The sequence below is a fragment of the Chionomys nivalis genome, chromosome 3 (assembly GCF_950005125.1).
Source record: "Chionomys nivalis chromosome 3, mChiNiv1.1, whole genome shotgun sequence".
In the NCBI taxonomy this organism is placed as follows: Eukaryota; Metazoa; Chordata; class Mammalia; order Rodentia; family Cricetidae; genus Chionomys; species Chionomys nivalis.
Genome location: NC_080088.1, coordinates 116,229,319 through 116,245,588, shown reverse-complemented (window position 1 = coordinate 116,245,588; position 16,270 = coordinate 116,229,319). Strand labels below are relative to the sequence as shown.

The window sequence follows — 16,270 nt, the reverse complement described above, 5'->3', positions numbered from 1 at the left end:
AATGCAAATCAAAACAACTCTGGGATTCCATCTTACACCTATAAGACCGGCCAAAATAAAAAACACTGATGACAGCTTATGCTGGAGAGGATGTGGGGTAAAGGGAACACTCCTCCATTGCTGGTGGGAGTGCAAGCTGGTACAGCTGCTTTAAATTTCAGTATGACGATTTCTCAGAAAATTAGGAAACAACCTTCCTCAAGACCCAGCAATACCACTGTTGGTATTGCTCAAAGGAAGCTAAACCATGCCACAAGGACATACGCTCAACTATGTTCATAGCAGCTTTGTTTGTCATAGCCAGAACATGGAAACAACCTAAATGAGCCTCAACTGAAGAATGGATAAGAAAACTGTGTTATGTTTACACAATGGAGTACTACACAGCAGAAAAAAATAATGTCATCTTGAAATTTGCAGGCAAATGGATGGAGCTAGAAAACATCATATTGAGTGAGGTAACCTAGACCCAGAAAGACAAATATCATATGTGTTCACTCATAAGTAGCTTTTTGAAATAAAGCAAAAAATAAAAACGAAAACCAGCCTATAATTCACAATCCCAGAGAATCTATACAACAAAGAGGGCCCTAAGAGAGACATACATGGATCTAATGTACATGGGAAGTAGAAAAAGACAAGATCTCCTGAGTAAATTGAGAGAATGGGGACCACGGGAAAGGAAAGAAGAGAAAGGGAGAGAAAGGGAAGAGAGCAGAGAAAAATATATAGCTCAATAAAAACAATAAAAAAATGCTTCCCAGGTGAATCTAGATGTCCCAGGGGCTGATGACAATTGCACACAGTGATGTGATGGCTACATGCTTCCATTGAGTCTCACTAACCATGTTCAATACCGGTTTAGAGCATCCAAGTCTAACGATACCAGCCTGAAGCTAACTTCTGTGTGTTTGTTCTCACTATTCATCATATTCATTTTGTTTGCAGGCAGGGTCTCACTCACCGTACCTGGCTGACCTTGAATTCACGAGCCACCAATCGGAACTGTTCTTATTTTAGAAACATGGCAGAGAACACAAGAACATCTTGAGATCAGAAGACAATCTGCAGGAATCATTTCTCTCCTTCCACCACACAGCTCTGGGGATAGAACTTGGCCATCAGGCGTGGCAGCAAGCACTTTTCTCAGTTGTGCCATCTGACTGGCCCAATATGGACATTTTGTAACTTGAACCCCAACTGATCCCCTGAAAAAGCTTCAGGGAATAGTCACATGCAGCCACCACACACAGACATGCACTATGCACAGCTCCTAACCAGAGGCTTCCCAACTGCCCCACAGCCTGATTCAGGGAAGATCCGACTTTGGAAAAGGAAAAGCAGTATGCTCATCCCTGCTAATAAACAGCACTCATAGAAGCGTTATTCACAACAGCCAGAAAGAGGAATTAAACAGAGTGGCTCTTGACTGATCAATAGATAAACACACTGGATCGTGAAGGCCATGGAATATTATTCAGCCATAAAAATGAAGTGTTGATCAATGCTGTAGCACAGATGGCCTTGGGGACACTGTGCTGGATGAAGAATGAGAAAGTCCATTGTCTGTATGACTCCATGGATATGAAGCATTTAGAACTGGCAAAAGACCTCCCTGTCAGGCGGGAGACGGCTGTGTGTGATGTCACAAGACATCAAACATGCACAGGAAACTGCCCACCGTACCCTGCAAACCGACTAGAATGCTGAGCCTATGTGACATGCATTCTAAACCTCATACTGGAAAGGTAAAATTAGAATGATAAGCCCTGGCCAAACTGACTAAATCAGGCACAAGCAAGGAGACATCACTACAGATCCTATGGGCACCAGATGGGCAATAAAGGAAAGGAAAGCGTGAGGCCTCTGTAGATGCAACAATTTAAATAAAACTTACCAACCAACTCCTTGAAACCACAAGCTACCCAAATTTACCAAGAATAAATTATTCTCTCTCTCTCTCTGGCTTTGGTTTTGGTTTTTCAAGGCAGGGTTTTTCTATGTAGCCCTGGCTGTCCTGGAACTTGTTCTGTAGACCAGGCTGGCCTCAAACTCACAGAGATCCGCCTGCCTCTGCCTCCTCTGAGATTAAAGGCGTGTGCCACCACTGCCTGCCGCTGCCCTCCCCCTCCCCCAGGTTTTACTTAATCTTAACACTATCGAAGAAATTTGATTTGGGGATTGGAGAGATAGCTGATCAGTTAAGAACACTTGTGGCTCTTCCAGATGGCCTGAGTTGGGTTTCTGACACCCACATAGTGTCCCTCACAACTGCCTGTAACTCCAGCTCCAGGGGCTCCAACACTCTCCTCTAGCCCCCATGATCACACACAAAGTAACACACACGCATACAGACACATCCACACAAATAAAATAATAAGAATAAATATTTTTAAAATTTTAATTAATTAAAAAACTTTCATGAATAATTAAAAATAAAAGCATTGCAAAGGAAACAAGCTGTACTAACTGATAAAGAAAATAAACTATACAACCATACTAATTGGTGGAGGAAAAGCATTTGACCAAATGTAAACTCAAAGTGAACCAGGAAAGAAAAGAATGTTTATTAAAGGAAAGGCTAATATACCAAAACAATATATTTTAAATGCCCAAAGCAAACATTATTATAATGGAAAAACTGAGTGTTTTCCCCCAAAAGACCAGGAGCAAGGCAGGGACGCCAGCTCCCACTGCTCCTATTAAACATCACAGTAAAAGTCTTAGCCAGTAAAATGAAATATTTAAAAATACAACTATCCCTATCTGCAGACAGCACAATTGTCCATGTACAAAATTCCCACAGCATCTATATTTTTAAAAATTCCTAGTATGTTTATTCAAATCACAAGATGTAAGGTCAACATAAAAAAATTTCACTCGCATTTCTAATGCTAAAAAGCAACAAAGGCAAATGAAAAACCTCTAAGTCATGTCATTTAATACGAATGCAAGACTAAAATGAAACACTTGGGCAATGGCATGCAGGACCCACACACTGAACACCCTGTGCCAACACCACACCGCCTTGACTATCGTAGTGTTAGACTAATGCTTAAATCAGATGGTTTCAGTTCCTCCTAACTCCTCTTCCTCCTCCTCTGCCTCTCTTCTCTTCCCTTCTTCTCTCCTCCTGCTGCTTCTTCAATACTGTTTTGGCTACTTAATTCATTCTCTTTCCATTTTAGAATCAGTTTGCTTATCCCTATTTTTAAAACCCTGTTATGGAGGTAGAGAAACGGCTCCAAGGCTGAGAGCTCTTCCAGAGGACTTGGGTTTGATTTCCAGCATCCCTATGATGACCCACAACTGCCCATACCTCCAGTTCCAGGAGATCAGATGCCCTCTTCTGACTTCCACAGGCACCAGGCACACAAGTAGTGTACACATCTATGCAGGCAAAACACTCCAGCAGGGCTGGAGAGATGGCTCAGAGGTTAAGAGCACTGACTGCTCTTCCAGAGGTCTGCAGTTCAATTCCCAGCAACCACATGGTGGCTCACAACCATCTATAGTGGGATCTGATGCCCTCTTCTGACATGCAGGCGTACACGCAGAGAGAACACTGTACACATAATAAATAAATAAATCTAAAAAAAAAACCCTCATACATGAAATTAAATAAAGAAATCTACAAAAAAAGAAAGTTTAAAAAAGAAAGAAATTTGACATCAAGGAGCTGTGGAGATGGCTCAGCCACCAAAGTGCTTGCTACCCTGAGGACCTGAGTTTAGATCCCCAGAAATCATATTAAAAACCCAAGTATAGCATGCAGAAGAGACAGGAGGATCCCTGTGGCTCAATGTCGGTTTAGCCAAATCAGTGAGCTCTACATTCAGCGAGAGACCCTGCCTCAAAAAATAAGATGGAGCCAGGCGGTGGTGGCGCACGCCTTTAATCCCAGCACTCGGGAGGCAGAGGCAGGCGGATCTCTGGGAGTTCGAGGCCAGCCTGGTCTACAAGAGCTAGTTCCGGGACAGGCACCAAAGCTACAGAGAAACCCTGTCTCGAAAAAAAAAAAAAAAAAAAAAGATGGAGCATGAATAAGGAAGACACCTGCAGCAACCTCTGACCTCAACATGCATCCACATACACAAGTACACATACACTGCGCTCACACATACAAAGAGACACTACATACCAGCACACCACGCCACACCCTATACAGGCATCTAGGTACACGTGTCAATGAAAATTAAATTTTCCTAAAAGAAAAAGTGGGTATTGGTATAGGTATGGGTAATTGATCCTACAGTCCAGATACAAGAAACAAGTCTTCAGAGGAAGAAACAGTCTTTGGAACAGCATACACCCAAAGTGAGGAGAGGGAGAAGAGTATGCAAAAATTGACTCAATACATCATGGGTCTAAACACAGGTTAGCAGACGCAAGGCATTTACAATCAAAGACAGGAGGCATTCTTTGAGGTCAGGTGGCGTTCTCAGCCAGAACAGCAAAAGCTACAATATACAAAAGGCACAACTGATCATTTCTGTTTCATCGTAGTTTATAAGTTCTGCTCTGAACAGGGCATGGTGGCGCACACCTTTAATCCCAGCACTTGGGAGGCAGGTGAATCTCACTGAGTTTGAGGCCAGCCTGGTCTACAAAGCAAATTCTAGGACAGCCTGGACTGTTACACAAGCAAAACCCTGTCTCAAAAAACAAACCAACCAAAGTTCTGCTCTGTCAGAGACACGATTTAAAGAAAGTACGAAGAGCAGGAGAGAGAGCTTGTTCCGGGCCTATAAAGAACTAAGTGGGAGAAAAGTCTCTGCACATTTGCTTTCTGATGCCCTGATTCAAGTCTTGACCAAAAGTAGCATTAGGAGGACAGGTTCATTTGGCTAAAGTTTACAGTCCATCACTGAGGGAAGCCGAGACAGGAACTCACTGAAGGAAAATGGAAGCAGGCACTGGAGAAGAGGCCACAGAGGAAGCTGCTTGCCAGTTTGCTTTCTGCCTCTGCTCAGTCTGACCACAGAAACATCTGATGGAGGTATTTCCTCTGCTGAGGGTGTGTCAAGGGAACAACCCATATTGGCCACCACAGGCTTGAGCCTACATGTTCTCAACCAGCATTTACGGGGGAGAGAGAACCCCTCTGCCTCAGACATCAGAGGGGCACCACGCTGATAGGAAAGGGACTGGGAAAGTACTGGGGGCTGGTGAGATGACACTGAGGGTCAGGGTGTCGGTTGCCAAGCTGAAGATCTGAGGGTGCCCCACACCCACAAAGCATAAGGAAAGAACACCTAAGAGTTGTCCTCTGCCCTCCCTTCATATGTGCCACAGCACCTAAACTTCCCACCCTGATACACACAAACGAGTAAATACAATTTTAAGACAAAAATAAACGGTGCTTGTGGTGCCTTGAATAAGAAAGGCCCCACGGCTCATCTATCTGAATGCTTAGTCGTCAGGAGTGGCAATGCTTGAGAAGGATTAGGAGGTGTGCCCTTGTTGGAGGAAGTGTGTCACTGCGGGGGGGGGGGGGGTGAAGTTTTTTAAAAGCCCAAGCCAGGCCCAGTGTCTCTCTCTTCCTGCTGCCTGTGGATCTGGATGTAGAACTCTCAGCTACTTCTCCAGCACCATGTCCGCCTATGTGCCGCCATACTTCCTGTGCCATGATGACAATGGACTAAGCCTCAGAAACTGTAAGCCAGCCCCAGTTCAATGCTTTCTTTTATAAGAGTTGCCATGGCCATGGTGTCTCATCACAGCAATAGAACAGTAGCTAAGATAGAGACCACCCCAGGAGCTGGTGAAGCCGAGGAGCTTCATGCCAATAACCACACATGTCAATACAGATGCAGAGGGTGGGGCCTATGAAAAGCAGTTATTAATCCCCATAATCTGGCCACTCCACAACTATGTTTTTATCCCAGAGAAATTTAAAGTTGAGTTCACATAAAACAAGTTCGTGGGGCTGGGGAGATGGCTCAGTGGTTAACAGCACTGGCTGCTCTTCTGGAGAACCCCAGTTCAATTCCCAGCACCCACATGGCAGCTCATATCTGTCTATAAGTCCAGATCCAGGGATATGGTGCCCTCACATAGACACATACACACACACACACCACACACACACACACATTTATACACAGAGGAAGTACTGCCCTGTGCAACCATGTGGATTTGAATCTCACAGACATCGTGTGTGAAAAAAAAAAAAAAAAAGCCAATCTTGAAAGCAACCTACCCAGTTATTTCATGCATAGAACATTCTTTAAAAGAGGATGGGAAACCTCAGGGAGTAAAGGCGATTGCCACCAAGTCTGAGTTCACTTCCCAGGTCTCACAGCATGGTGGGAGAACAGAACTGAACCCCACAACACAAACTGTCCTCTGACCTCCAAACGCACACTGCAGGGCATGCACCAATGTATACATACACATGTGTGTGCGTGTGTGTATCACACATACACAATGAAAACATAAATGTAATTAAAATGTTAAAAGCAGCTTTTTATTATGTTAAAAATGCACATAAAGTTCCTGCTCTAATAATTCTTTAAATATTTATTTATTTATTATGTATACAATATTCTGTCTGTGTGTATGTTTGCAGGCCAGAAGAGGGCACCAGACCTCAATCCAGATGGTTGTGAGCCACCATGTGGTTGCCGGGAATTGAACTCAGGACCTTTGGAAGAGCAGGCAATGCTCTTAACCGCTGAGCCATCTCTCCAGCCCTCCTGCTCTAATAATTTTTAAGTTGGCAGCTCAGAGGCACCAGGTGCCCTGGAATGGTGAGGAACCACCACCACCATCGGCCCCAAAAGGAGTTCAGTGTCTCCAACAGGATTCCGTGAACATTCCCTCCCCATCACTGGGACTCCTCACAACCAGCACACTGAGTCTTCTGCTCGACTGTCTGTGTTTAAGTCCCAGCACCCAACTCAAGGGGAAGGAAGCGGAGGAGAGGAGAAGGGGGAAGAAGAGGGGTAGGGAAAGAGGGGAGAAGGGGATGAGAGGAGAGGGGGGCACCAGTATTCCTCACACAAATATCCCTTATGCCACTAACGTTGTTTGAAACTTTCTCATCTCCTTAAGGAGAAAGGCACCAAGATACATGTGAATTGAGTTTGAGAGAGTTAAGCCAGTATATGTAAAATATTGTCATTTCTACATACCCCGTATAAAACATTACTGAACCTCTTTCTGTTCGTTGCTGTGCTCTGAGAGATTAGAACCCTCGTGCAGTCCGATCTCTGGTAGAAACCCACCACATCAGTGAGCGTGGGTCTCTGTGACCACCTTAGGTTGTTTCCATTTCAATTTAAGGACCGTCAACCCAAAAGACAGTGGTCGAACAATATTCCATCATTACGGCCATTATTAATCTATAGCCATCACCTCCAAACACATCAGAAGTAGTCCCTGCCCCGTATCTGCTCTGGTCTCACCTCTTTCTCTTCGGGGCAATGCCACCCCTGGAGAATACAGGGTGACCGACCCACGACCTGTTCCTTATCTGTGGCTCCCTTGCCACAATGGCTTGGGTTGAACTGATTGCTTTAAACCTCTGTAAATTCGCTTGTAAAACTGGATCGACCACAGTTACAGTCATGACCCACTGGGGAGGCATTCCAGCCTGGAGGAAACCTGAAGGAAAAAAATCACTCCAGGCTTCACTTTGCTTCTCCTTCTCCTATGTGTGTCCCTGTCTCTTCCCACCCCTCAGCTGCTTCAGCCTCCATCCCAGCCACCTAGAGTCCTGAGTTGCCTCTGGTCTCGAAATATCTCCCCTGTCCCAGACCCACACTGGGTGGAAAGAGGAGAATAGAAAAGTTAGTCTGTTCTCTTCCCCAAAGTTGAGTGGGGACCTAGAAAACCATTGCTCATTGCAGAGAAACTAGAAAACTCCACAGTTAGAAGCCATTCCAAAAGTCAGAGGTGGGCAGTGAACCCCTCGGACATGGTTTGCCACTCAGGATTCTGAGAATCTCTACAGTGGAGTTGGGGCTGAAGGGGAGCACGGGGTTGGATCAAAACCAACAACTTAGAAAATAAAATATGCATTCATGCTGAAGATACGGGAAGCAGGCCTTTTCTCACATTGTTCATTGAGAATAATTTGATAAAACTTATTAAAGGTCCAGAAATGTGACCTTTGACCTAGCAGTTTCACTTCTAGGGACCAGCAGGCAAGCCCCAGCCATAGGGTGTCCAGGCTCATCACAGTGGGAAGTCACAACAAAAGCACCTATCTGTAGAATTTTAGTCAGGGATGTGGAACAGCCTAGAATAATATGCAGCCATTGAAAATAACACTGGGGGGCAGGGGACTGGAGAGATGGCTCAGAGGTTAAGAGCACTCGCCGCTCTTCCAGAGGTCCTGAGTTCAATTCCCAGCAACCACATGGTGGCTCACAACCATCTATAGTGGGATCTGATGCCCTCTTCTAGCATAAAGGTATACATGCAGATAGAGCACTCACATGGAGGGAGGGAGGGAGGGAGGGAGGGAGGGAGGGAGGGAGGGAGGGAGAAAGGGAGGGAGGGAAAGAGATAAAAAAAAAACACTTTAGGGTTTGCGAGATTTCTCAGTGGTTAAATGTGTTGCCAACAAGCCCAGAGACCTGAGTTCAATCCTGGAACCCACATAAAGATGGTTTAAAAAATCCAAATTCACAAAGTTGTTCTATGACTTTTATACATGTACTATGGAGTGCATGCACACAGACTTTCCCAAATGAACTTAAGTCCAGGGAAGACTCATGACAAAGAAGTCAAGAACTGAGGTGCATGTGTGGAAAGCAATTATGGCTAAGTGCAGCCATGAAGCCTGTGCCACATGAGATGTCATGGCATCTGCCCTTGTCCCCCAAAGCCATCACTTCCCTCTCCTTGCACTCTGACCACCGCTGAGCCAGCTCAGAGCCATGTCCCTGTGCACGGCCAGAGCCTTCCAGCCCCCAACCCCTGTCTAATCCCATTCCTCCTCCGGAGCAAGGATGAACCAAGTTTCAGCTGTGGCCAGTCTTGTCAGGTCCCAAACTAAGAATAGTTCTTTTATATTTTTTTTAACATATAACAAATCAAAAGAAAAAGAATACATCGTGGTATATGAAAATAATATCAAACTCAAAATTCAGGGGCCACGAATAAAGTTTTACTGGGAAACTCCCCCACGCCCCACACCTCATTGTCTACTGTGGCTACTTCAGGCTGTTAGCTCTGTGAGCATCTGTGAAACTTGGATACACAAAGCCTAATGTATTTACTATTCAGCCCTTAACAGAAAAGGCTGGCTAGCCCCTGCTATAGACTGTCAACAGACTTGCTGTCAATCATCTTTTTACAGTATTCACTCCAACACCTCTAAAGATGTCTATCTCCTCCCACAAAGGGATGCAAATGTTGCGTGTGACTCCCCTGTGCTAAGTAAGACCCCAGGAATCAGGGACTTGAGTTCATTTCCCGTGACATTCCATCAGGTGCCCTCCATCCTGAGCAGACCAGTCCCTGTGCAGCACTGTGAAGTCTAGCGGGCCACAGGGTCACCTTTGCTACAATCTCCACCCTTCCCATCCGCCTTTCCACTCTAAATCCCCACCTCCCCAGTCAGGCAGGCCTCCCTCACTGCCTGGCTAAGTTTCCCCAGGTGGATTCTACAGAATAAACACCCCCAGGGCAATCCTTGGGAAAGGCAAACAGCCCAGACTGTCCTCTCGGAGGCACAGTGTGCACAGATGCCAGGGCAAAGGCTCTGAAAAGGCATGCACTCCGTGTTTCCAAACCCTGCCCGCACAGAATTTGTTTTGCCCACAGAATACATGTTGCATGGTCGCGTCCGGCGCAGGGCTAACATCCCACATAGCCGTCGTGCTCCCTAACATGCTCAGAAATATCACTCAAGCTCCTCTGTGCCCAGCCACTCCCCTGTCATTTATCCCACACCATCCCCTGCTGACCACCATCACTGTTCCACAGGCTCCTGTGTTTGAGCACTTGGTCCCCAACCTGTGTCATTGCTTTAGAATGTTGTTGAACCTTTAGCCCAGTGGTTCCCAACCTTCCTAATGCTGTAACCCTTAAATACAGTTCCACATATTGTGGTGACCGCCAACCATAACATTATTTCAGTGCTACTTCATAATTTTGCTACTGTTATGAATTGTAATGTAAATATCTGATATGTAGAATATCTGATATTCAACCCCAAAAGGGTCACAACCCAGAGGTTGAGAACCATTGCTTTTAAACTGTTGCTTAGCTGATAGAAGTGAGTCACTGAAGGGCGAGTCTTAAGTTTGATATCTGCTCTCTGCTTCCTGACTACTGACTGAACAAGACCCGCTGCCTTATGACTCCGCCACCACGCTTTCCCATCCTGATGGGCTGTGACTTTGTTTGTTTGTTTATTTGTTTGTTTGTGGAGACAGAGACTCATTATGTAGCTCTGGTTGGCCTCAAACTCACAGAGATCCCCCTGCCTCTGCCTCCCGAGTGCTGGGATTAGAGGTGTGCACCACCACCGCCCAGCAATAAACCTTCTTTTAAAGTACTTTCCAATAGTATTCAGTAGCAACGAAAGGAAGAGTAATAAAGTAATAAATACAATCTGCCTATGCCCTATTGTCTGCTTAGTACCTAATGACACTTTAGTTCATTGGTGTCTTTGAAAGTGTCACCATTGGCAACCCCTACGACCCCCCTCCGCCCATCAACCTCGACAGCCATGAGCCAACTAAATCACTCACATACACAAGGGCTGGCAAGGTGACAAACACTTGCCTTGAAAACCTGAGGACCTGGGTTCAATCTTGACTTATTACTCAAGATTGTCAGTTTGGCTAAAATGTTTCCCTTTGTATCCAGCAAAAAGCAGAGCAGCTAGGACGCCAACCTCTCTCAAACTCCACAGCGCTGATTTTCTTCTCCATCAAAATATCCACCGATAAAATGTGGACTTGGTGTCACTGGTGTCTCACCTAATACCCATTGAACCTTACCCCATGAAAGCAGAACCTTGACTTTATATGGTGGGCACAGGGGTCATCCCAGGCAAGGAAAATGATGGCTTTTCCACTGCTCTCTGTACAGCCTCCCTTGCAGCTAGAACATCTGACCCTACTACGGCCAAGAAGACATAACTGAACGTTGCTGTTGAGAAGGAAGGTTACCACATGAAAGTCTTTGTTTCCTGAAACCAAAAATGTGAAGCTTTCAACTCTCCACACTCACAGAATCCTTCTCTTTTCTGCCTTAAATGCGGATGTGACAGCTGGAGCAATGGAGCCATCTTGTAACCAACTGTCACAGAAAAGCCATCAGAACTTCCTCCGGGTTTGGTTCTCATTGTCACTTTACTGAGAAGTAAACCTCTCTTCCCTACCAAGAAGAAGGCTTTGTGAAGGCCAAGTTCATGTGGCGTGTTTTTATTTCTTGAGGAGTGCGTACTGATTATCATCCATATGTTCAGGTTGGTGTTTGTGAGCAGGGAGTTGTCACCCTCAAACGGCAGAAATAACAGGGAACTTGTCTCTCAACATGTGATGCCTCGAGCCACCTTGGGATTCTGCCCAAAAGATGGATATCATCAACCTCGACAGCCATGAGCCAACTAAATCACTCACATACACAAGGGCTGGCAAGGTGACAAACACTTGCCTTGAAAACCTGAGGACCTGGGTTCAATCCCTGGATCCAAAGCAGAGTGTGTCCTTGTACTCACAAGCACAATAATCAAAGTTCAAGGTGATATTAAAACGAAAATAGCTGGAGCACACATTTATGTCCTAATGGATCAGGGGTTTTGTTGTTGTTTGATTTTTGCTGTTGTTATTTGTTGCTTTTGTTTTTATATTTTTCAGAGTTGCACAGGCTATATTAGGCAAGATCTCCACCACTGAATCACAACCCAGCCCTCTCTTCCTTTTTAATTTGAGGCACAGTCTCTCTATGTGGCCCAGGCTAGCCTTGGACTCTCCCTCCTCCTGTCCCAGCTTCCCAAGTACTAGGATTACAGGTGTGCACCACCATGCCCAGCTTGGATAAGTAATTCATAAAGTAACCCTATCAAAACCTGAATCAGAAACCTGGGGTTTGGGGTTATAGTCAGTGGTGGAGCCCTTGTCTAGCTTTTACAAGGTACTGGGATCAATTCCCGGCACCACCAAGGAAAAATTATACACAGAAGCACACTGCTTACTAAATGCACATTCCTGGGCCCTCTCTCCAATTTCAGCTAAATTAGAATGTGGCCATCGGATGCTGGGCATCCACACGTTAGCCAGCACCCCTATGAGACTTTCAAAAAAGTTCGGGAGGAAAACTCAGTGAATGCAAACATGAAGTCCAGCAGGAGCTTACCCTCCCCAGGGCTCCTTCCCTACCCCCTGGTCCTAGGGACTTAGGAAGTCAAAGCTGACATAATTGTTCCAAAACAGTCACTGGGCAATATGGATCCAGTGACTGGTGTGTCCTGCGGTACCCTCAGAAGAAAGATGTGTTCCCTATTGTGCTGGCTGGTTTTATGCCAGCTTGACACAAGCTAGAGTCATCTGGAAGGCAGGAGCCTCACCTGAGAAAATGCCTCCATTACATCCAGCTGCTGGGTATTTTCTTGATAACTGAGCAATGCAGGAGGACCTGGCCTGTCACGGGTGGTGTCATCCCTCAGCTGGTGAAAGCAGGCTGAGCAAACCATGAAGGAACACCAGGAAGCAACTCCCTCCATGGCCTCTGCACCAGCTCCTGCCTCCAGGTTCCTGCCCTGACTTCCTTTGCTGATAAACTATGATGTGAACGCATATGTAGAATAAACCCTTTCGTAGCCAACTTGCCTTGGTCATGTTACTATCATAGCGGCAGTAACCCTGACTAAGACGCCTGTGATTCCAACTTCTTGACCAGTGCTCCTGTCCTCCAGTTTCAAATGTAAACCACCTTGCAGAGAGACAACACAGAACCAAGTACCCACTCTTGGTTTGCGTGTTTGCACAGTGTTGGGAATTGAACCCAGGGTCTTGGCATGCCACAAAAGCACTGGACCACTGAGCTACACCCCAGCCTGAATGCCCAGCTGTGTCGGTCACCACTCTGCAGGGAATCATCAGAGGACGGAATAGGAGGGAACCTGTGAGAAACTTAAACTGCAATAATGATCCCAGCATGGTGGGTTCTTTTAGAGGAGACGTGGTGGTGGCCTTCAGGGGTTATCTATATAAGCTTTCCCAGGTATAGCTCTGAACCAATCTTCTGTGGGCCCCATGCAGAGACCAGGGCTGGGCTAACACATCCCACACTTTTTCTTCCAGCAACAAACGTTAACCAAGCCTTCTCTCGCTCTGAAAACCCTGAGAAAGGCGACGCCTGTGCCTCCCAACACACATGCCACATGGCTATTTATCTGATTCCATCTCTGGGATCGTGTTACCGCCTGACAGGTGAGCACAGGCATATATCTGAGGGTGGCAAGCGCTGTATTAAAATCTATACGCACAAACTCCTCTTTCCAAATGGTAACCTCCTGAATATTGATTACCTCCCCAAATTTAAAACCCCGCTGGAGAAATAAAAGTGAATCAGAGAGGTGCATTAAGATGACCCACCAGCCAAGACTCAAGACTTCAGGCTTTAAGAACTCACAAGCCAGAGACCAACCAAACCACCAAGCTCCATGATACATGGCCACACCACTAAAAGGGGAACCCTCCTTTGCTCTGATCTCCATGGCCACCACCCCCTGACAAATGCCAGCTAGTGGGAATTCCCAAATTAAATCAAAAACTGTGGACAGCTGGGCCGTTTTGTGGGAAGGACGGTGAGGGGGCTGCATCTGTCTGACATTTTGAACAAGGTGGACACCCAAGGATTTCAGAACACCAGGCCTTTCCCATAACCCTGAAAGTTTCCTCTGAGAAAACGGCCTTCGAAAGAAAGTAGTTCCTTCCACCTCTTTGTGGTGACTTTGTAGCCATCCCTGTCACTGTCTCTCAGCAAACTGCTTCCAACTCCACTCAAGTTCTGTTGGAGAGATGCTATTAAGAGCCAAACACAGCTCCTTCCCCTGGCCCCCCATCCACAAAGTCTCACCAAGACAACTCAAGAGGATTTTCCCCAAACCACCTAGTGCAAGAACCACCCAGGCAACCATAATATTGTTTCTTTGTACACAATTTGGGCCTGCATTCACCCCCTTACATCAAATGACTGTGTTAGAAACGGGTAGTTCCCTGGGGACTTTTGTCATGCATCTTGTGTATATGGGGGGTGACGGGTGAGACACAGAGCAAAGGGTCGAGTCTTTCCTTTCAGGCAGCCCCATCAAACCAGTCAAAACCACCTTTGACCACCTGCAGAACGCACAAGGTCACGTGGGTTCCCTGCAGCCCCTACCGTGCATTCAACACACAAGCCCCCCCCCCTCCGCGCCCCGTGGCATATAAACAAATCCCCAAACGCAAAAAAAAGAAAAAGAAAGGAAAAAAAAAGAAAAGAAAAAGAAAGAAAAAAGACAAGAAAATAATAATAAAGTAAAACTCCCTCCTCCCACGGGAAAGAAGAATCATGGCAACAGCTACAACCCATAATAATAAATACGGAACAGCAATTATTACTGCTATAACCGCCACCCGGCCGAGCACAGACAACAGCCACACTGGGAAGGGACATCCGTGCTGGCTTTGCCAGGTGATAAATCATAGCGCATCATTGGTGCCCACCTGCTTCACCCTTCCCCTCCCCAGGCCCTCCCTCAGCAAACAGAACCCCAAAGGGACGGGGTAGGACTGGAGAAGGGGAAAGGAAGGCAGGATTGCCCCCCCCATCCCAGGCAACACCTACCTCCAGGGTCCGGATCTCCTTCTGCGTGAGGTCGTTGGAAGCTGCACACTTCGTCCTAAGCCCTTCCAGATTGGAGATGCTCAGGTCTATCATGTTCTGAACCAGCTCGCACTGCTGCAAGGCTTTTTGCAAACTCAGAGGTTGCTGTTCTTCGCTTTTCGTCATGTTTTCCTCATCCATCGCTTGCTCTGCAACCCCCCTTCCCCTCCTCCTCCTCCTCCACCTCCTCCCAGAAAGAAAAAAGGGGGAGGGAGGGAGTGGAGGTAGAGGGAGTCCACCCCCCTACGCCTCTCCAACCACTGCGACTTCTCAGCAGTGTCTCCTGAAGAAACCCAACATCTCACACAAGCTTGAGGGGGTGGGGGTTGGAGGAGGGGACAAGAGCCAAAATTTATTATTATTTTTGGGGGGGGAGTATCAGGCAGTCTGCATTAGAATGTCCCTTGTCTCTCTCCTCTCTCTTTCTCTGTGTCTCTGGTCCCTAAAAAGGGAGAGATGCCCGTTTGTCAGAAGCCAACCAGGTGGTAGGGTGCAGTCTGTACACTTAGGAGGAGGAGAAAGAGGAGGAGGGAGAGGAGGAGGAAGGGGAGGAGGAGTGGAAGGAGGAGGCAGAGGGAAATAGAGCTCACGCTTCGCACACCGGCTCCGTGAAGGGCGGACTTATAGGTATATAAATCTTTTTGGCCGGCTGGATTTTATATCAAAAAGGAGCGCGCCTGCCCCCCTCCCGGTCGCGGTGACACGGCATGGTCCGCGGGTCTCCACGCTCAGCGCACTCTCAGGATGCTGTGCGCACGACTGGCGCGGCTGCGGCGCCCACTGCGGCTGGCTGCGGTCTGCTCCCCGCGATAACACTGCTGCTGCTGCTGCTGCCGCCGACGTCGCCGCTGCTGCTGCCGCCGCTGGGCTCCAGGAGTGAAGGCTCCTGCCTCGCTCCACACCGACATCTTGCCTGTCAATCACAGGGCGGGGTGGAGAGCGGAGCGAGGGATGCAGCGCCGACAGGCGCCGTGCGCGCAGCCGGTCCCCGGGTCCCCCCACCCCGGGCGCGCCTGGGACCCGCTGGCGGCAGGCGGCGCGTGCACCTGCCCACCGGGCCACCCTCCAGCCTGGGAGGCGGGGTCCCTAGGGACTGAGGGGCTCGCGTGCGGAGCGCAGCCGCTACGATGCGGTGGGGGTGGGAAAGGGGGGCCGGGCTGGTCCCCTAGGTGGCGGGGAGGCCCGGCCCGGGGGCGGGGAGAGGTACTCGGTGGCCGGGGTGGGGGTGGGGGCCACTACGCCAGCCCTGATCTCGCGAGACGAGGCCGGAGCGCGGCTCAGCAGGTGCGCGGGGGCCCGGGAGCAGGTGCGCGCCGGGCTTGCTGGGCTCCGAGTCTGTGCGCCTTGCCTGACTTTGCCTGAGTCTTCTTGTGGCTTGGGCAGGGGACAGGGGTGGGGATGGAGGGCTTAATGGGTTTCCTTGAGTTGGGGCGGT

General features: G+C 47.7%; 1 protein-coding gene across 2 annotated transcripts in view; it reads right to left on the bottom strand.

Moving 5' to 3' along the window:
- Positions 1 to 15,881, bottom strand: part of Ksr2 (kinase suppressor of ras 2) — a 351,718-nt gene extending 335,837 nt beyond the window's left edge. For both annotated transcript variants that reach the window (XM_057764873.1, XM_057764872.1), the window contains exon 1: positions 14,797 to 15,881. In XM_057764873.1, the coding sequence (XP_057620856.1) occupies positions 14,797 to 14,976 (180 nt within the window). In that variant the 5' untranslated portion in view covers positions 14,977 to 15,881. The remainder of the gene's footprint in view (positions 1 to 14,796) is intronic.
- Between the last annotated feature and the right edge of the window lie 389 nt (positions 15,882 to 16,270).